General features: G+C 46.4%; 1 protein-coding gene across 4 annotated transcripts in view; it reads right to left on the bottom strand.

The window, feature by feature from the left end:
* The window catches only part of ATP11C (ATPase phospholipid transporting 11C), a 589,522-nt gene that overhangs the window by 412,988 nt on the left and 153,756 nt on the right, over positions 1-22,778 (bottom strand). For 2 of the 4 annotated variants that reach the window (XM_069212452.1, XM_069212453.1), the window contains exon 1: positions 9,120-9,215. The exons of the other annotated variants lie outside the window; for them this stretch is intronic. In XM_069212452.1, coding sequence (XP_069068553.1) covers positions 9,120-9,170 — 51 coding nt within the window. In that variant the 5' untranslated portion in view covers positions 9,171-9,215. Of the gene's footprint in view, positions 1-9,119; positions 9,216-22,778 lie in introns of those variants that run through there. 4 annotated transcript variants of the gene reach the window in all.

Raw genomic sequence — 22,778 nt, forward strand, 5'->3', positions numbered from 1 at the left:
CTAAATGTATGTAATATCATTATGCAGTTATTCTTGCTATTAATTTGTACTGTAACCTTAGAATGTGTAGTAGCTCAAGCCTTGATTAGATTACGATTCTTTCGCCGCTTTGGACAGCCAGTGTTGTTTCTGTATGTTTATCATTTGATTTTGAGATTAAGTTATGCAACATTAGCATTGTTAGTATAGGGAAATAAACATTCCAACTTTTACAGGTCATGGTGTGTGAAAATTTCTGACTCATATTGATTATTGATGTAATTGATTGTTACTGGTTATTGATCCGTATAGGTACGGGATATATGGTGGGAAAACCTTGAAGCGAGTCAAATGGTCCATCAACCTATTCGTGTCTCCTTGTAAGTTTACTTATCAACGTTGGACGCGCTAACAGGAAAGGCAGTATCCGGGCTCTAAGCGAACTCTGAAGGCGCCGAACTACGAAATGGTCCATCTGCGTGGCAGCTTGAAAGCTGATATTGTTGGTACAAGAAAACACATAGCCATCGGGAAAGAGGTCACAAATGATGTGCAGATTGAATTTCGTCGGGGTGCGCTGCACTAATTTTTCCTGAGTGATGGAGAGCCAGGGACTACTAGCCAGTGAGAGTTCCGAAGAGTAGAGAGTCCGGTATCCTAGCATCCGGGTAAGTTTACGCCAGGCCCACTAGTAGTGGACAGCAGTTGTATGTGCTGTGGATCTAAAGATAGACCTGCAGGAACCAGTGCTTTCAGGGGCGTCAGATCTAAAAAGTCTTTTTCAGGTCTGCAGTATGGTATTCGTATATCTACATGGTACCTATGGTGGGCAAAATGGCACTGCACAACTAGGTAATACAGGTGGAGATTTAGTGACGCCAGATTATCTCAGCCCACACCTGGCTGCTTCCTCACCCAAAACAAAAAGGAACTTAAGTGAGCCAGTCGACTTAAAAACATAAAAAGGAGCCAAGAGCGAGCCCAGTTTCTCAACATTCATTGTGAAAGATGATTCTGAAACCACTCTCAACTGAGTAAAATCACAATACAACCACTTGCCACTGAAAGCTCAACTTTATGGATGAAGTCACTTCATGTATGTTATCAATACTAAAAAAAAAACTCTTATCGCTGACTGACTCATCTAAACATTTTTCTAGTTGTATCGAGGAAAACGCTTGTTTTTTCACTCTGATCCAAGATAGAGTGCTGAAGGGTTGTCAGCTAAGGATATGAAGGATAAAAGTAGAAAATGAACACATATTAACTGCGTGGACCATACTGCTGATGTTTTACAGCAATGAGTTGTGACATTACTTAGTTACGATTGTGCTGTAGACTCACTCTCCTACCCCCAACTGAATAGTCTAGAGCAGTGGTTCCCAACCTGTGGTCCGGGGACCCGGGGGGGTCCGCGAAGCCTCCGGGAATGCTTAGAAAATTAAATAATATTAACAGATTAAGCCCCAGCAGTCAGTGGAGGGGGTCATCAGATTCTAATAATGATTCAATGGGGGTCCCCGGGTTCCAGTAATGATAAAGTGGTGGTCCACAGAAGTCAAAAGGTTGTGAACCACTGGTCTAGAGCAGCAGTTCTTAACCTCTGGTTCACCGGCACCTAGGGGTCCGCAAAGCCAACTCCTAGGGGACCACAACTGCCTAGAAAATTTAATATTACCAGATGCCTAAAGTACATATCCGAAAAAGTGACATTGAAAAGGTTACATATCTCTGAAGATGTGAAGGAGTTGGAAACTGGATGCTAAAAATTAAGTTGTGACCCTTTGTGGGAGCAGCCCAAGTTCAGCAAACGGAATCCAGAGTGGACAATTGGTGGTCTCGGCCGAAGCAGCACTGCTGTGTGCCAACACAAAGAAAACAAGCATTAGGGACAAAAAAGGCGGTGAAATGCTAGCGTCGGTTCGGCTTTTAGGAAACAAAAACTACATTTTGAAAAGCCCCAACCTTTCAATTAGGGTTAAAATGTCAATGTTTACATTTTTTGCTGGTTAAATAAAATAATTAATTTTGTATGTGTTTAATGCATACTTTTTCTGTATTGTTGTATATTGGTTTGAGGTTCAAAATGGAGGAATGGCTTAGGCAGGGGACCACTGCTCCCGGTAGTGAATGGGTGACTTAAGTCAAACGGTTAAGAACCGCTGGTCTAGAGACAAAGGACTGAATTTACTGCGCCCCGTTCCCAAACCACGGTGTTCAATGTTCACTGAATTGTTTGTGAACAAGGCTTAGTTTTCTGATATAACTGATGTGCAAATTAGCTGCATCGCAAAAAGTACATTTTTTAACGAAGTCGCAAAACCTTGTTCCTCATAGAAATTCATGAGGCGAGGGTCATTCTGCAGCCCCTTTGATGATTGCTAAGAAGGGATAGGAGCATGAGAGGGGCAGCAGACCACTTCCATCCATTCACATTCCTTCCCAGTGAACATTTTAATTTTTAAGCAGCTCGTGTCTCTAACGTGACACTGACTGATGTAGATCAGTTCTCAAATGGAAAGAATGACATAAGGGGAGCATGCCATGCGGCACAATAGGCCCCTTGATCACTGTATGCTCGTACCCCGAGGCTGCCCACTACGATTTCCAATGGGGAAGTTGTTCTTCAGACACAATTACAACTTTGTGTATCAGTACCATGATTGTAAAGCAATGCCTCCTTGACATGGTTAACCCCTGACTTTTTGCCTTTGCTGATGCTAAGTTATGACTTGAAAGTGTGCTGGGACCCTGCTAACCAGGCCCCAGCACCAGTGTTCTTTCCCTAAACTGTACCTTTGTCTCCACAACTGGCACAACCCTGGCGCTCAGGTAAGTCCCTTGTAACTGGTACTCCTGGTAACAAGGGCCCTGATGCCAGGGAAGGTCTCTAAGGGCTGCAGCATGTCTTATGCCACCCTGGGGACCCCTCACTCGCACATGTACACTGCCTCACAGCTTGTGTGTTCTAGTGGGGAGAAAATGACTAAGTCGACATGGCACTCCCCTCAGAGTGCCATGCCAACCTCACACTGCCTGTGGCATAGCTAAGTCACCCCTCTAGCAGGCCTTACAGCCCTAAGGCAGGGCGCACTACACCACAGGTGAGGGCATATGTGCATGAGCACTATGCCCCTACAGTGTCTAAGCAAAACCTTAGACATTGTAAGGGCAGGGTAGCCATAAGAGTATATGGTCTGGGAGTTTGTCAAACACGAACTCCACAGTTCCATAATGGCTACACTGAAAACTGGGAAGTTTGGCCTCCCAGACCTACACACACCCCTAAATTCAGTATGTAGGGGCTCCCCAGAACCTAGGAAACCAGATTCCTGCAACCTTAACAAGAAGAATGACTGATGACCTGAAGCCCTGCAGTGAAGATGGAGACGACAACTGCTTTGCCCCAGCCTTACCGGCCTGTCTCCCAACTTTGAAGAAAACTGCAACAGGGACCAGCGACCTCTGAAGCCTCAGAGGACTGCCCTGCAACCAAGGACCAAGAAACTCCCGTGAACAGCGGCCCTGTTCAACAATCTGCAACTTTCTTGCAACAAAGAAACAACTTTAAAGACTTCACGTTTCCCGCCGGAAGCGTGAGACTTTCCACACTGCACCCAACGCCGTCGGCTCGACCTGCGGAAAACCAACACTTCAGGGAGGACTCCCCGGCGACTGCGAGCCCATGAGTAGCCAGAGATGACCCCCGAGCCCCCACAGCGACGCCTGCAGAGGAAATCCAGAGGCTCCCCCTGACCGCGACTGCCTGTAACAAGGGACCCGAAGCCTGGAACCAACACTGCACCCGCAGCCCCCAGGACCTGAAGGAACTGAACTCCAGTGCAGGAGCGACCCCCAGGCGACCCTCTACCTAGCCCAGGTGGTGGCTACCCCGAGGAGCCCCCCCCCCTGTGCCTGCCTGCATCGTTGAAGAGACCCCTGTGTCCCTTCATTACTTCCTATCTGAAACCCAACGCCTGTTTGCACTCTGCACCCGGCCGCCCCTGTGCCGCTGAGGGTGTACCTTCTATGCCTGCTTGTGTCCCCCCTGGTGCCCTACAAAACCCCCCTGTTCTGCCCCCCGAGGATGCGGGTACTTACCTGCTGGCGGACTGGAACCGGGGCACCCCTGTTCTCCATTGAAGCCTATGTGTTTTGGGCACCTCTTTGACCTCTGCACCTGACCGGCCCTGAGCTGCTGGTGTGGTAACTTTTGGGTTGCCTTGAACCCCCAACGGTGGGCTACCTTGGACCAACTTTGAGACTTGTAAGTGTTTTACTTGCCTGCAAAACTAACCTTTACTTACCTCCCCCAGGAACTGTAGATTTTTGCAGTGTCCACTTTTAAAATAGCTTATTGCCATTTTTACAAAGACTGTACATGATATTGTGATTATTCAAAGTTCCTAGAGTACCTAAGTGAAATACCTTTCATTTTAAGTATTACTTGTAAATCTTGAACCTGTGGTTCTTAAAATAAACTAAGAAAAGATATTTTTCTATATAAAAACCTATTGGCCTGGAGTAAGTCTTTGAGTGTGTCTCCCTCATTTATTGCCTATGTGTGTACAACAAATGCTTAACACTACCCTCTGATTAGTCTACTGCTCGACCACACTACCACAAAATAGAGCATTAGAATTATCTCTTTTTGCCACTATCTTACCTCTAAGGGGAACCCTTGGACTCTGTGCACACTATTTCTTACTTTGAAATAGTATATACACAGAGCCAACTTCCTACAATGATACATTGCACTGCAACTCACAAATGAGAGGTGCCACCCCTTTAATGACCCCATCCTAGTTGCTTTTCAGAATGAGTCGCAAATTTTACTTTGTGATTCAAATACTTTTCCAACTCAAAAACTAACTTTTGCATATTGAGACATAGATTTTTGCAGTCACAAATCTTGTGATTCTGCAAACTGCAGGCATTACGACCGCAAAACGTTTTTGTACATCGGGTTCAAGTTTCCAAGCTATATTTGTTTTAATTCGTTTGAGAGTCCGATCTGGTAAGCCAGAGGGAGGGTGTGCACATGAAGGTCCTCCTCGTCTGGGCGAGAAGCAGTCGTGTCCTGATGACAAATACAGCCGTGAATGTTTTCAGCGTATCCAGCACTTGCCTCTGTTCTCAATAATTCACATCGAAGCTTATAGCTGCACAACATCCATATTTTCCAACAAAATACAAACTATATGAACAATTATACACCAATCTTATTTACTGACCCACATGAATATCCTAACAATACCACACATAGTCACTTCGCAGGTATGAGCAAGTCTTTAGTTACGAACATTAAAAGGTGTAGCAGCTCACTCCTGGTAACCACTAGAACATTGTTAGATCCTTAGTATGTACATCCACCTCCGAAGTATTTCAACTGTGCCATACCCAAGACTGTCCCTCTGCTGCCCAGGGGTAATCCTTGCTGCTCTCTTGAAGCATGGTGTCTGGGTTCCCATACGACAACGTATGGCAATGTTTGGGTTTCCTATGCTCATCTGCATTTATGCTAAGTAGATCATTCTGGACTACGTGTGGAGTCAAACTGCATTTGAATAAACATTGCTCTACAAAATTTGCAGAGCACAAGCCGTAAAGTTTTTTCATTCGACTAACACAAACCACCAATAGCTACATTCTTTAAAATACTGTCTGTACACCTCTAGCTAGTACTCGCCACTGTCAAGTACTGAGAAAAATCCCCCCTCTAGTTCTCTTTTGTACATTATCCTGGATGTCAGGCGGAGCCAACAGTTTCAAGTAAACTCTAAAACCGAAACACAAGTTTTTCAACTTAAGTGAAAACCCACTACTCTACCTACTCATGATCAAAGCAAAGTATTCCCATAGTTCTCCTTACGTCCTATCATTATACCAATACTGTAAAAGGGGAAGAGAAAAAAAGGGATTATGAGCGAAACATTGGAAAGCAGGATGCCAATTGCAGGGTTAATAGATTTAAGCATCTTGGATCATTATTTAGCCTTATAGCCCACTGCTGAGGGGTATACCGGTTGTTAAAGGCCCTGAATCTGGGTTATAGGCCCGAGCCACTGGTGAAAGACTATAACGAAGGAGAGGGCTTTTAACAACTGGCGTAGCCCGCAGCAGAAAGACTATAAGGCTATTAAAACTTTGCACACACTACAGGTAGAATGATTTAAATTAAAAAAGGAGAAACAAAAAGACCATCATTGGAATATTGGAGCAGAGGGTTATACCAGCCATTACAAACCGGGAGCTACTCCATTGTTTCCAATGTAACTCCCCACATTCCAATGTTCTAATCAGGACTCCACCACACCTTTCTAAGATAGAAAACCTGTCCGCAAGCAAGGGTATCTCTAACCTTCTTCCACACTCAGGTGAGTCTTAGTGAACAATCCCTATTGTTCGCCAAATCCACAGTTTTCATTCACCTCCGCAGAAGACTTTCCTTGTTCTTGTACTCCAGCTTCTGTCCTGACTCTCACAGCCTCAGTTTGGAAGTCTCCAAGGTGATAACAAATCCTCCCCCAGAGATTAGCTGTTGAAAGTTAAAAAGGGAGCAGGGACATTCAACCAGCAACAACATGGTAAGTGGGTACTAATGCAACATAAATTAAAAGTCATCCTCCCCTTGCACAAGCACACTTCACCAAGTAGTGACAGGACTACCCTTCGTCCCAATTAAGCACAATACTTATGCGTATGTCATGTCTTCGATGCTGAGGCTGTTCTGGGTGAAAAAGGCAGCCCTATTTTAAAGACTCATGATCAGTCCACTCTGGCCGGGAAGCTCTGGGGTACTGAGCCTTACCAGGCGACACATGCCTTTCTACCTGCTGTCTACTACTACACGGCTTTCATTTCAACCGCAGCGGTGTTAAGCAACAAATCAATAACCGCAGAGAAATGAATATGTTTCATGCTGCACAAAAGCAACCTCTGGATATTGGGACCCGAGAAGCAGCATTTGCAAAAAACAATTTGATAAATGTGTGAGCTAAGCGAGAAGCAGAAAGAACAAATATATTATCCGTGTACTTGTATTGCATGAAAATGTTGACTTGCAGGACTGGTGTATCCCATTTATTAAGTTATTACTTCTGTACGTAGTTTGAATTAACTCTTGCATGTCTGGAAATATACAGGAAGGACACCCTTTAAAGTCTATAAAAGGAGGCAAATACTTGTATCTCAGAAGGCAGATATTATAGTATGGTCTAAGATTTTTTAAATCCCTATAATTAAAGTGATATTAGATGCTTAAGGTTTTCTAATGAGTTTAAATGGTAGACTATATGGCATGGCAAAGTCTTAAACTAACAGGACAGTGAGCTTCAGAGTTCATCACCAGGGGCTGCATTAAAGACAACGCACACTGCCCTTTTGATAGATGCACTGGTGCAAAAGGGGACAGTGTGCACCCTAAGGGTCTGTCTGTCTCTCTGCTTGCATCCGTAATAAGGCATTGGCAACTGGCAATGTGATTCACTCATATGCATGGGGCCGCGCCCCTATTGCCACTGAGGGGACACACTCTCAAGAAAGTGCAGGCACAAGCGACTGGGAATCCTTCTGAAATACCATAGTGCCCCAGGGGCACACATAGAAGAGTTTGCAAGAACATCCCTCACAAGCCTGGTAAACGCTTCCGGAGGTGTGTCTTAGTGGGTATTCACAAATATTATGAATACATTTATCTAACTTACCAGTACATGGCAGACACACCTGAAAGAGCTGAACTTCTCACCGTGGGAAAGCCACTGACACCTGCTCTACACCAGTGGCTGGCCTGCAGTGATACTACTACACTGCCCTGTTCACTTTCCTTCCCCAACCCTTGTGGGCACCTTTTTTTGGGCCCCGAGCCATATGTCAAGCTGTGATCACTTTCTGCAGGCTGACCTTTGTTGAGTTGTGTTTTTTCTTCTATTTTTCTCCATACCCCTGCCTTTCTTTTTTATCTTTCTGTGCAGGGGGTGGCCCTCTTACTCCTGTTCTTCCAAGCGGCCCCATTCTTTTCCCTCTCCCATGAGACATTTACCCACCACTAGCTGCTGCACTCTGAGGTGCGCAGTGCAGTGCTGGAGGGTAAATTCCGGCACAATCCCTCCATACCAAGAGATCCAGGGGTAAGCTCTGTTGATGGTGCGTGGGAAGTGCACCAGTTACCCCAGACAAGCTATAGAGCGTGTCATAAAGTGAAAAGAATAAAATACATTCAAAAGGTTTATTGTAAATATGCTTTATTATCTATCTCTTAGAATGTGTATTTTATACAATGTGCATTGATGGGAAGAAGGGTTTGGCAGACAGGAGTAAGTATGGTTTGTTAGTGGATATCATACACTTTCCCCTGTTTCGTCAACCAGTCACAGAAAATGCCAAATTGAAAGGAAAGTTTTGTGACACCCCAAACTGGTGTAATTAAGAAACGTTTACATAAATTACGAGTGGCATGAGTTACAGCTTTCCTTATGGCGAGAGTGATAGTGCTGCAGTATTGTGAGGAAGCATCCTTGCGAGGGAAAACTCTTCTAAATAGTGAAATTTCTGTTCAATAGAACTGGACTATAGCAAGGCATTCATACAAGTAGACTTATGCATGAGTGTTAATATTCCATCAACATCAGCTATCCGTATTAACTGCTTGTAATCAGATAGCAGCAGTATTTCCTATCTGTCAAAGATCTGCTCACTTTAAATAGTTAAGGAAACTGTATTCTGGCCCGCGGCTTACCTAATCAATTCCTGAACAATGTGATGAGGGTCTCCGAGTCACCCATATCCGAAGGATATTCAATGAGCATGGCCAAACTGTGTCCCCCCGGCAGTGGGCCCACCTCCCCCCGCGCCGCAGGGGCTGCAGAGCCCTGCGTTACTCCCCTGATTCTGGCAGCATTCACGTGCACGGCTTTTAATAGATGTCTGCTAAAAGTAGCTTTGCATAGGTCCGATATTTTCAGCTGGTCATTAAATAAACTTGTCTAAACACGCCGCCTCTCTTTGAAGTTGAAGGACGCGTGCGCGGTGTTTAGACGGCCATGTCACCACTCCGCAGACACTTGGAGACGTGATTTCCGGACGCTCAGAAGTTTAGTTCGAGTTTCTTTGTCCTCGATAAGACAGTAGCTAGCACTTACCCAGCGTGACCAAAGGGCGTAGCAGGATTCGTCCCTCAGGTAGGCTTCCATCCCTTCCAGTTGGGACAGGCCAGTGAGTCACCCACTCCCGTCTGCGGGCCGGACCGATGGATTACACGCTCTGCGGGGTGGAACGTGTCACATGCTAAACTTTACATGGGCAAAGTTCAGGGACTCTGTTTGCCGAGGCCAGCGCCAACTCTCAGCCAAATTTTCGAAAGGGAATTAGGCTAGGGATCAATGGACAGTTTGCTTTTAGGGAGGGGGTGGCATAAATACTGAGCAGTAGGCGCAACACTTTAGGCCATGGGAAAAACATCTAGTGCAACGTTAAAAAATCAGCAACACACGATTTGTCAGAAACATACAAAGTATCTATTGCGAGAATCTATTGTTTGGGATAGGAACGACTGTAATAAGGGAATTTAAAAAAAAAATACAATAACAAAAAACTCGTACTCATTCTAAGTCCCGTGGTAAATCTACAATCTATTTCTCGTTAAAAGTCATTGTTCTTGGAGCCATGGCCTGTCTCTGCACAAACGCATCCGGGTATCACGGAGGTGTTTGCGCATGAAACGCAGTGCAGAAACGGGATTTTATGTAGATTTAACGGTCCGTGCATCTGAAACAACATATCTTTGCCCATTCCGAAGTCGAAAACCTGAAATTAACTGGTAATACCGCAACATTCACAGTATTTACGCGTAAAAGCACTGGACGACAAGCCTAGAGACGGTGGGTTTAAAAAAAGGCGAGTGATAAAGGAGACAAAATTGGAGGGAGTTTTTATTTAATCCCTTGATATAGAATACTTTTTACTCTACATAAAAAGAAGGACATTCTCTCTAAATTTTGTCACAGCGCATCAATCTGGTCCAGGAATTTAATTTTCAAACACTTTTATTGACACTTCAAGGAATAATTTACAGAAAAAGCCAGCTCCAATGCCTTCATGAGCACGGTAACATCTACCAGCATCTGGGTGTTCAGATCATATGTTTAAAAATATATTCCCCACACCACAGAGTGACAGCAAAGCATCCGTCATTCGAGTGGCCTCTTCACATTGGTCTACAAATCTGTCTAATCAAACAAGTAAGCCCTAAACTTTTGAATGAGACCCAAGAACACATTTTGCCTGTGATGAAGCCGGTAGCAGCCGTCTCTTGTTACAACCGCAGCAGTTTTAACTTCAGATGTTGAGAGCATGAGATCCTGGGTAGAGAGCGCCAGAGAGAGAAAGGACAGCAGTAGACACTGGAAAGTTACTGTAATAACAGAAGCAGTGTAGGGTACACTTAGTGATCAAGTAGCAGGGTGGAGCTGGGTTAGAAAATTCTTGGGTAGACAATGTTGCCTCCCTAAAGCTTTACTACTTTGGTCTAGCCCGGGCTAGGAATTGTGAAGGATACTTTGATATGGAAAAACTGATGACAAAAACACTTCAGGGGATGACATTTCACAGTGTCTCTGGCCTTGTGTCTGAGAAATATGAAAAGCATCAAGTCCAAAATATGTGATTTGAAAAAGAGGGAGGACTCAGGATGTGATCTGAAAAAGAGGAAAGCCTCTATCCCTGCTGAGCAGCTCTCGCAACAGCGTAGCTCACCTGTACTGTGCAGCTAATAGAACAAGTGGACTTAAACAGTCTAAAATAGGTCGATTGGATGCTGAAGGCCTCCATGAAAAAAGAGCAAGTCAAACAGGATACTGTGCAGCAGAACATAGCAGATTTCAACACCAAACAGGAGCATGGGGAGCCACCATTGTTAGAGGCCAACAAGACAATTGCTTAAACAGAGGCAAGACAACAAAAATGAAACTGGTGGTGTGCCATGTAAGGGATGGCTCCTCAAGGAACTCGGTTATCCAGTCTTGTGCACTGATTTCCACAGACTTCCTAGAAGCCCAGGTGGTAAATCTTGAGAATTTTGGCTAATTCAAAACTATGAGCGTACTGGAATGGTCTTCATGTGTCAACAAATTACTTTGTTACATTACCTCTGTGGCAAGGGAAGTTATAAGACCACCTAAAAGAGGTTATGCCAAGCGAGGGGAGCAGGAGCATACATTTAACTACTATGGTTGTAATGTACACTCATGAAAGATAAGAGGGGCAGCTACATCAAACCCATCCACTAAAGGTCTCAAATGCTCCTAGTTTCGGACCTCATCTCCACGACTATCACTAGGAAACAGAAAATGCATGAACTAAGAAAAAAAACAATTAAATGGAGGAGGGCAAGGGCTCGAGCTGATCATTCTCACATGAGAATAGCTGTTGGAGAAAAAATGTCTTTATTTGTCATGGATGAAACTGCTGGAGTATTTTTGAACCACCTTAGACAAGGGGACAATAAGAAATCTGGAACCTTGTCAGCCTACTCCAGCACATTGTATCACGTTGTGGCATTCCGTAGTAAAGTCTGGTGATGAAGGAGTCGACAACACAGGAATAAATCAGGTAAGTTGGGTTTATTGACAGGAGCCACCAGAAAAATGCAGTGACAGCTTGGCTGGAACCAGCAACTGACCACATTTTCAAAACTTCCCACATTCCACTTTCTCTACATTCTAATGTTCAGACATAACATTCCAACAATATGTCTGAACATCACACAGAGCTTGAGGCAAATGGGCTTCCTGGCAAGGAGTAGGGTGGCTCTTAAGTCTTGAGCCATTCCAGTGTTTGGCCTTTGGGATTAAACAATAATTTGCATCTCCTACCCCTCCTACTCCCTTTTGTGGGGCTTGTGGTTTTACAAGTGCAGAGAGGCAAACAAAGGTTATACCATTCCACTCCTTTGCCGCCTCAGTATAATCCACTCCATATTCAGGTGCAGGTTTTTATTCTCTTCTCAGGCTTTCCACAATTCTCTCCCACCACCATTTCTATCCTCCTAACTCTTTGCATTTTTCCTCCTCTTTAATCTGTCCTATCCTAACATTTATTTTTATCTTTCCATGAACTGCCAGACACTTGGGACATACCATTATGTGTGGAGACAAAACCCTCCCTTTTTGGGAGCAAGGGACCCTGAGGAGCAACAGGGATGGCATACCCCCACCCACAACATTGAAATAGGTCAACGTCATTGGAGGCCAAATGTGGTACAGTATTCAGCATTTAAAAGTGTAATTTTTTATGTTGCTTGCTTTTGTGTGCTTTAAATAGAACTACAAGCTTACTTGTGAATGATGTTTTCTTGGCATACCTTAAAACGACAGCGTTACTAAAAACAGTGGGTGTGACAGTCCATTGTTCAAGGTTAAGGCATTTCATAACAGAGGTCTTTGACTTGACAAGACCAGACCACCTGTGAGGTAAGTTTATTTTTGAAGCCAAGCAACTTACCCTGAGTTCTTCTGTTGCCAAATGACTGGGAGTCATTTGATGCAGGAACGTGCACAAAATGAACAAGATTTGAAATGCAATACGGTCCTTGGCTAGAAAGTCAATATACGGTCTGATGAGCAGATGAAACATGGTCTTGTCTCTTCAACCCAAAAATGGCTCAAAGTGCAGCATTGCAGTGGTCGCACCAAGCAGTTTCTGTGGCTTCTACCACAAATGCTTGATTCTTTAGAAAGAGGAGAGGAAGTCAGGGTTTTAGCAAAGTGATGTTGAGCAGCTTTTAATGAGAAAATGTACTTGTAGTTTAAGATAGCATCTTTACCTGTTCACTAGGGTTGTAGTTAAGTTAAAATTTATTGGGATCTTGAGGGGAAAATAGGAACTACATACTGTTAGCGCCAAAATAACCAACTGACAGATAGGCATTCTGTCCTTGTCAAGGAACTGGGTACACGTGAGAAATAAGCTCCCTTCCAAGAATCCCTTAAGCCTGTACTTTACATACTTTAATATTTTGAAAAATACTGTTGTTGCCCCCAATGTGCCCACTATTCTATCTATGGATGCACTCCACACTGTATTAATGTCACCTGTCATCAGAATATCCCGACACTACGCTGTAAACTTGTTAAGAAAGTTAATTAAAAAGTGTCCTGATCTGTATTAGGGGTGAACACTGTAGTTATCTTTAGGGATATTTCGTTAAGGGTTCCTCCATACATGAGATAACTCTCAGCATCACGCTTCTGGTCAGATGCTTGAAAGTGGAAGTGCTATTCTATTGTGTTTTATGGATATTGAGGACAAATAAGCACTTGTGTATCCTCATCTGATATGCCCTAGTCAGGTGAGTCAGATTACCTGGAGTTTTTACTATAAGTAGCCACAACTGTTCCACTAAGCAGGCAATGATCTGGAAATATTTACAATAATCATGACTGTTCAAGTGGTTCAAAATTCACACAGATCCTGCTGTGGGAGCTCTGGTAACTGGAAATTCCTTGTTCTTGTAATCGGGATTGACTGAGAATCCTGATCCAATACAATGTTACCACTCCAGGATGAATTCCTTCCTCTCCTCTAAGCCATTCCCCCTCATTTCCCAATATGAAAACAACTATAACTTCACATAGGTGAATTCGAAGCACAGCGCCAGAATGACCCCTTGTAAGGAGAACTGCTTTTTCAAGAAGGTAACAATCTCTCTGTGTAATGGTTTGCTCCTTACTGGTCCACATTCCCATCCCAAAGGTATAATGGGATGAAGAAACAGATCTGCCCCGTGCTAAGCCCACCTGAACATATATAATTTTTCTTGTGGTACCTCTTCGGGTGGTCCTGTTCTCAATTTCAATCCAAATAAAAGTATTATTGCAATGAATCTGGCAGTCAACTCAATGTATCTTACTTCAGACCCCATGTTTTTGGGTATATTCATTGTTCTGGAGTAAGCTGTGTCTCTGACCCACCTTCTCAATTCTCTTTCTCTGAGGTTTACCAGGCTCATTCCCACCAGCCTTCACTTTTAACGGTCACCACCTGCCCCAGGATTTTTTCCTTTTTGAATTGGGATTTGTAGGAATTGCAACACCAGTATTAGGTCAAGGAAGAGGTGAGTTTTGTCCTCTTTCTCCAACGTGATTCCGTAGAGTTTTGTCTGTCTGCAGGATATCTTTAATTCTGTGAGCTGGCCTGTGATGAGCTTAAATATGTGCCTCCCCTCTGCAGGGCTGTATTGCATTGTATGGTGACAAATTTATAGCCCTTTCTACCTCCGTCTGGGATGCTGAAAAGCTGACCCACATGCACAGCAAGCTACACCATGTAGGGTGTGTGTAACAGTGTAGGGTGTGTGCCTTTGCTTTGAGCCCACGTGGAAAGCATTTTCACATTGTTCACAATGACCACTCTGGGATTTGTTTCTGCTGAAATGTCCTGAGAGGGCTCACATGAGCATTCTTGGAAAATTATGTCATCCTTGATTTTTTGCCCAGTCTTAAGACTTCTTCTTTTTTTCTGAGAAAAAAATGAACATTCGCTAGCAAATACCTCTGTTTTTGGTCATTTATTGTGTGCCTGTGGTCTAAGCCGTGCACCATTTCTAATATTACTTGCTAATTTCTGTCTTCTGGCAAAAAGAAGAACATGCACACCATGAACGCCTCCAGGACTGCACCTCTGCCGTCTCGTCGATGCCTTTCATCATTTTCTCTCGTCTTGAACGGTTCTTCAACAATTTGTTTTGTAGTAGGGCACTGTCTGCTTTCACTTACAGCTACTCTATTGTCCAGGATGATTTATGGTGAACCTTCTCCAATTATGTCCACTAGTCCTCCAATTCCAAAGTTATGGTTCCCCAAAAAATATGTTCATTTTAGTGCCATGGTCTGTTCTAAAACATTAGATGTTTTTGGTCAGGTTCTGAAGTTTCTCACTCCGTTCTTTTCTGAATGTCGCTAGACTAGCTAGTAACCTTGATTTTTGAGTCACTGAGCACTAAGGCTCAATTTGTTTTGCTGCTAAGCATGTCCTTTCCCAGGTTCGCAGCATCTCCACCAGGGTTGCCCTCCAACTTTTCCCCTCTTTGTCATACAGCCCAGCAAGTAGAGGGACAGCTAAGCCCAATTAATGCTTTGAGAGTAGGGCAGTTCGTCTCCAGTTCGACAACGCAATGGCTTATTAATGCGAGCACTGTTGTATTTTTGTGTGTTTGCCAATATCAGGTTGTAGGACCCAGACTGAGGGGGCTTCAATGCAGAGACCCCTTAAATGGGATAGCGCAGTTCAAGCAAAAAATCAGCACTCCTCTAAGGGACTTATTTTCTACTAAAGAGGGCAGGCAGTGGTGGTGGAGGAAAACGTTCACCTCCTAACAAAGGTTCATTGTATTTCTCTCCTATACCACCCGCCCCCTCACTCCCACCTGGAGGTGCACTTATGGCTTCTCAATTAATTTATACACATCTTGAGAACGACCTACTAATTAGTTCTTCATTTGTGCTTCTTTGTTTCACCTCTGTGGTGTAACGTGCCACCATTCAAGCAGCATCAGATCACATGGCATGGTCGCTATGCTAGTTTATTCCTGCTAAGGAATGCCTGGGCTTCAGTTGCTTGTCTCAGTCATCTCAAGGCTGGGCCACTTTTCTGCAACTGTCTCATATTGTGGGCCCCCCCAGATGGATCTACATTGACAGTTTTCTGGCCCCTGGCGATAGCCTCACAACAAGCTCAGGTGCCCACCTCTGCCACACCAGCTGGGTCTAGGAAGACACAGGGGACTGGCAAGACTCGACCATTGTTCTGTCCATGGAGAGGCATGGGTCAGTATGGTTGAGTACTTGTTTTCTGAATCAAGCCAATCTCACCCCACTCTTTACCACTGATCACTACCTGAAATCATCAATACCAAATCATCTCGAGAATCTACTTGTACTACTGCACTCAAAAGAGCTGACTAGGCCAGTGGACCACTATTATCTGCTGTGTAAACCGCTATTATCTGCTGTGGAAAGTAGCAGCTCGCGGGGCGTTGAAGGGGTAGAGCGGCGCACATAGGGGGGAGGGAAGGAATAAACATTTATTTTATTTAATAATAAAATAAAACACTTAATTTTACTCTCCGCTGCTCCTCTCCGTCGCCGGATGCTGCAGGAACAGGCTCCCAGCCTGCCCTGCGCCAAACCTGATGCTGCTCAGAGCAGCGTCAGGATTGGCTGGGAGCGCCCAGCCAGGGTGCTCCCAGGCAGACTGGGAGCCTGTGCAGGCTCTCTCCAGCCCAGCAACTATGTTGCTGGGCTGGAGAGAGCCCTGTGTGCATGTGTGTTTGACCGGCCCGAGACGGCCGGTCAAACACACATGCGCTCTGAGGGGGAGTGCACTGCTCATCACCCCGTGGCCCCGCCCCCTTTACCAGAAAGAGATCATAAACAAAGTTTATGATTGTTTTCTGGTAAACGTTTTGCAGCTGCCGCTGCTGGCAGAGGGAATGGGGGGGCGACGCTCCACCACCCAAACGGAGGAGCCACCACTGGCTGTGGAAACAACTTCCATGAATCGACCAGATATGTAGCACACAAGAGCCACATCTGATCAACTCTGCACCATGCGCTACCCCTCTGGGTATTTATTAAATACCTTCAGATAGTAAGGGAACCAATGAACTTTGTGTGCTGTGATCGTGACAACCAAAAGGTGAACAACTGATCCACAGATGATTCCATAGAGCTAGTAAAGAATTGCATGCTTCGCTCGCAGAGAGTTTCTCATTTATTATGTGTTGAATGAGGATAATGTAAGAGAACGTGACCATACCTCAAGCACAGAGTAGTAGAATTGACAACTGTTAGAAATGGGGTCTTTGGTTGACAGTCAGGTTACCCCCTGTTCAAGCAAGGACCCTCACTCTAGTTAGGATAAAAGAGAATCACCCTCAGCTAACCCCTGCTTACCCCCTTGGTAGCTTGGCAGAGCAGTAGGCTTAACCTCAGAGTGCTGGGCGTAAAGTATTTGTACCAACACACACAGTAACTTAATGAAAACACTACAAAATGACACAACACCAGTTTAGAAAAATAGGAAATATTTATCTAGACAAAACAAGACCAAAACGACAAAAATCCAACATACACAAGTCAAGTTATGATTTTTTAAAGGTTTAAAATAAAAAGAGTCTTTAGGTAGTTGTAACAACACACTAGCGCTGCTAGCGTGTAAATGTACCTGGTTTGCGGCAAAAATAACCCCGCACGGGCGGTGTGCGTCGAAAATAACCCGGCACGGGTATATGCGTCGAAAACAGCTCGGCTCGGCGAGGCGCGTCGAAAAAGCCAGCCACGCGACGGTCCGAAGTCCCGCGGCGCTGGTTGCGATCTCTCAGCCTTCGTCAGCGATGCTGCGCGTCGTTTCTCCTGCTCCGGGCGTCGATTCTCCGGTCGCGTTTCCAGCGGCGTCGTTTCTCAGCTGCGGAGCCGGCGTCGCGTCGTTTTCTCGGCCGCGATCGGATTCGCGTCGATCTTTTCTCCGCACGGTGCGCGGTGCGTGTATTTTTGTCCTTAGGCTGCCAGCCTCTCCTTTTAGGGTCCCAGGAACTGGAAGGGCACCACAGAGCAGAGCAGGGGTCTCTCCAGAGACTCCAGGTGCTGGCAGGAAGAAGTCTTTGCTATCCCTGAGACTTCAACAACAGGAGGCAAGCTCTACATCAAGCCCTTGGAGATTTCTTCTTCAAGATGGAAGGCACACAAAGTCCAGTCTTTGCCCTCTTACTCAGGCAGAAGCAGCACTGCAGGAAAGCTCCACAAAGCACAGTCACAGGCAGGGCAGCACTTGTTCCTCAGCGATCAGCTCTTCTCCAGGCAGAGGTTCCCCTTGATTCCAGAAGTGTTTCTAAAGTTTGTAAGTTTGGGTGCCCTTCTTATACCCATTTTAGTCTTTGAAGTCACCTTTCTTCAAAGGGGACTCACACCTTCTTGTGAAATCCTGCCTTGCCCAGGCAAGGCCTCAGACACACACCAGGGGGCTGGAGACAGCATTGTCAGAGGCAGGCACAGTCCTTTCAGATGAGAGTGACCACTCCACCCCTCCCTCCTAGCAGAGATGGCTAATCAGGAAATGCAGATCACACCCCAGCTCCCTTTGTGTCACTGTCTGGTGTGAGGTGAAAAACAACCCAACTGTCAAACTGACCCAGACAGGGAATCCACAAACAAGGCAGAGTCACAGAATGGTTTAAGCAAGAAAATGCTCACTTTCTAAAAGTGGCATTTCCAAACGCACAATCTTAAAATCAACTTTACTAAAAGATGTATTTTTAAATTGTGAGTTCAGGGATCCCAAACTCCACATGTCCATCTACTCTCTAGGGGAATCTACACGTTAATCATATTTAAAGGTAGCCCCCATATTATCCTATGAGAGAGAGACAGACCTTGCAACAGTGAAAACGAAATTGGCAGTATTTCACTGTCAGGACATATAAACCACATTACTATATGTCCTACCTTATCCATACACTGCACCCTGCCCTTGGGGCTACCTAGGGCATACCTTAGGGGTGCCTTACATGTAAGGAAAGGGAAGGTTTAGGCCTGGCAAGTGGGTACACTTGCCAAGTCGACTTTACAGTGTAAAAATACACACACAGACACTGCAGTGGCAGGTCTGAGACATGATTACAGAGCTACTTATGTGGGTGGCACAACCAGTGCTGCAGGCCCACTAGTAGCATTTGATTTACAGGCCCTGGCACCTCTAGTGCCCCTTACTAGGGACTTACTGGTAAATCAAATATGCCAATCATGGATAAACCACTTACATACAATTTAAACAGGAGAGCATATGCACTTTAGCACTGGTTAGCAGTGGTAAAGTGCTCAGAGTTGAAAAGCCAACAGCAACATGTCAGAAAAATATAGGAGGCAGGAGGCAAAAAAGTCTGGGGATGACCCTGCAAAAGCAAAAGTCCAACACGACCCCCTACCAGCCTAAAGCCAGGGGAGAACAATCAATACCTTGATGTACTTCCCTGATTGGGGCGATAGAACAGGGACCCAGGCCCACAACAGCAGGGGCATGCTCCAGTTCTACGCCTTCCTGACTCCAGTTGGATCCCTCTGTCCATACTCTCAGGGCCCACTAAGCTAACCCATGGGGAACCCTTCTCCACATCTACAGACACCATCTGTGCAACACCTAACTTTACTTTGCTCACAGATGTATTGCAATGGGCAGATAGTACCACCAGGGCCAACACAATGGTGTTGCCCACTCCACCCCTGGGGTGTGACTCTCGTCCTTCCCCCCCCAGGGGCAACTCTGTCCACCAGGACAGCAAGCCACAGTGGCCCCAGACAACTGTCAGGGATGAGAGCCCGACCTCAGGCCTCTCTAACCACTGTGACTGTGGAGAGTGGGGGGTGGTAGCCCCAGGTGCCTGGCACCCTTTGACCACTCTCTCTTCCACCAGGTCAGGGATGACAACCTGACCCTGGTCCTCCCCTCTGGGGCTCTGTACCCTCCCTGCAGAAGCGGCACCCCCAGAGTCAAAAACTGTCAGGGTGCTTGTAGAAGCAGTCCTGCACAATTCTTCCATCAGTGCAGGGATGTTAACCTGCAACTGATCCTCCAACCTGGGGTCTGTACCTTCAGGTTGGACCAGGGCCAGGGGTGAGGCTTCCCTCCCCCTGCCCTCTCTTCTGGGGTCCTGAACCACCCAACTAGGAGCGGCCCCCCCAGAAGACAACATGGTAGGGGCACTGTTAGCAGTAGCCCCTTCCTCCAGGTCAGGGGGGACACCCTTAACCTGGCCTCCCAATCCAGGGCCTGTACCCACAGACTGGATCACTGCCTGGCAACCCAGGACTTCCTGGGGGGCATACCTACCCCCTACCAGGTCAGAGTTTACCCTCTGAACCTGGTCATCCAACCCAGGGTCACCACCCTGCGGTTGAACCACTGCCTGGCACACCAGGACTTCCTGGGGAGCACACTTACCCCCCATCAGGTCAGAGTTTACCCCCTGAACCTGATTATTCAACCCAGAGTCACCACCCTGCGGTTGAACCATTGCCTGGCACACCAGGACTTCCAGGGGGGCACACTTACCCCCCTCAAGGGACACACTGTCCCGAAGGGCCACACAAGAGTCTGGCTGGCGCAGGTCTCCTGACCTCTGCCCCTCTGACAGAGTCTGGATTCCCCCCAACCCAGAAATGGTCTCACCAAGGTCATTCATGGGGGGCTCTGCTCTCAGAGCTGACCCCTGACCCTCCAGGTTCTCCACTGGGGTCCGCAACCCCCTCTCAACCCTCTGTCTGGACTTCTGCACCCCCTCACTAGGAGTGGTACTGCCAGACACCAGAACTGGTGGGACGCTGGCTACAGCCGCCCCCCCAAGTTCTCCTGACACTGTGGGGTCTCCCTCAACAGATGGCCCTATGGTACAGGCTAGGCTCCCCTCCTGGTGTTCCCGCAGGGAACCCTCCAGGACCTGGGACCGGATCTCGGGCACCTTGGGCCTCAACCCATCCCCATTCCCTCTCCTCTGAGACTGGACATGGGGTCCCTCACCCATCCCACTACACTGGGACCTACCTGGGACACTACAATCCTTCCCTACCTCACCTGGTTGGGAACTACCTAGACCACTCCTCTCAGGAGCACCCCCAAATGCCTCTTCAGACTCTCTGGTACTCACCCAGCAGTCTGCCTCCATTGTAAGCTCCCTGGGGTCAGAGAACTCACACTCCACCTGGTGTTGGCATAGCTCTGGAAAATAAGGACTAGACATATGCTCTCCAGCAATTACATCACTCAGCCCCTCACATGAATTAACCAAAGTACCCTTCACCCAACCATCCAGTGACTCTGCTTTGAAAAAGCACCCCACATCACCCTCCTGAGACTGGTGAGACAGTACCTGACTGTCCCTGACACTCAACCCACACTCTTCTGGGATGTTTTCACACTCCATAACCAGGACTTCTACCTGGGGGGAACCCCTCTCCCTGTCACTCTCACCTAGAGTCAGTAGAGTGTCCCTCCCACCAGTAGGAATATGACTCCCCATGCCAGTTCCCCAATCCACCTCAGGGACCCTGTGCATCACTGGAGCTACCTCATACCCCTGAACCTCCTGGCGTGTGTTAACTCCCTCCTTCAAGTAGGGCACCACCTCTCTGGGCATGTGCACTTCTGCAGCATCACTGGATATACAATTGTTGCTGCCACCATTCCAGCTGGACTCAGCCCTCATGACTTCCAGCTCTTTCAATTTAAGCTCGTAAGCATAAATCATTTTTTTAATCTCTAAGTCCCTCCTCCTTTCTGCCAGGACTAAGGCCCTCTTCTCCTCGGCCCTCTTAAGCTCTTCCAGACTCCGGATTCGAGCTAGGAGCCTATCATCTCTTTCTGTTCCCTCCTCAGGGCCACTGCCCTCCTCTTTGGAGTAGTCCTCCTCCTCAGAGTAGTTATCCTCCTCAGACTCATTTGGTGGTGTTGCCTGACAACGTTTCAATTCATCCTGAAACAGGGCTGACTCAAGATCCTCCCTTCTGGATTCCTTGTTCACAGCCAGTCCCCTTTCCATGCAGAATGCTTTAAGCTGCCACTTTTTATACATAGATAGGTGCCAGAAATTGACTTCCATTTCTGCAAAGGCTTCACAACCAAAAAACAAAGTCCAAAAATATCATCAATACTTCCAGGAGGACATCAGAGAACAAAAAGCAGAATCACAAGACAAGTAGTATGTGGTCACGTAGTGGTCTGAGATCAAAACAGTAGTGTACACTTAATTACTGTATGTCAAGTACAAATACAAGTCCAATCCCGACCGCTGGTCACCAATGTTAGAAATGGGGTCTTTGGTTGACAGTCAGGTTACCCCCTGTTCAAGCAAGGACCCTCACTCTAGTTAGGATAAAAGAGAATCACCCTCAGCTAACCCCTGCTTACCCCCTTGGTAGCTTGGCAGAGCAGTAGGCTTAACCTCAGAGTGCTGGGCGTAAAGTATTTGTACCAACACACACAGTAACTTAATGAAAACACTACAAAATGACACAACACCAGTTTAGAAAAATAGGAAATATTTATCTAGACAAAACAAGACCAAAACGACAAAAATCCAACATACACAAGTCAAGTTATGATTTTTTAAAGGTTTAAAATAAAAAGAGTCTTTAGGTAGTTGTAACAACACACTAGCGCTGCTAGCGTGTAAATGTACCTGGTTTGCGGCAAAAATAACCCCGCACGGGCAGTGTGCGTCGAAAATAACCCGGCACGGGTATATGCGTCGAAAACAGCTCGGCTCGGCGAGGCGCGTCGAAAAAGCCAGCCACGCGACGGTCCGAAGTCCCGCGGCGCTGGTTGCGATCTCTCAGCCTTCGTCAGCGATGCTGCGCGTCGTTTCTCCTGCTCCGGGCGTCGATTCTCCGGTCGCGTTTCCAGCGGCGTCGTTTCTCAGCTGCGGAGCCGGCGTCGCGTCGTTTTCTCGGCCGCGATCGGATTCGCGTCGATCTTTTCTCCGCACGGTGCGCGGTGCGTGTATTTTTGTCCTTAGGCTGCCAGCCTCTCCTTTTAGGGTCCCAGGAACTGGAAGGGCACCACAGAGCAGAGCAGGGGTCTCTCCAGAGACTCCAGGTGCTGGCAGGAAGAAGTCTTTGCTATCCCTGAGACTTCAACAACAGGAGGCAAGCTCTACATCAAGCCCTTGGAGATTTCTTCTTCAAGATGGAAGGCACACAAAGTCCAGTCTTTGCCCTCTTACTCAGGCAGAAGCAGCACTGCAGGAAAGCTCCACA

Source organism: Pleurodeles waltl, chromosome 2_1, assembly GCF_031143425.1.
Source record: "Pleurodeles waltl isolate 20211129_DDA chromosome 2_1, aPleWal1.hap1.20221129, whole genome shotgun sequence".
Lineage (NCBI taxonomy): Eukaryota > Metazoa > Chordata > Amphibia > Caudata > Salamandridae > Pleurodeles > Pleurodeles waltl.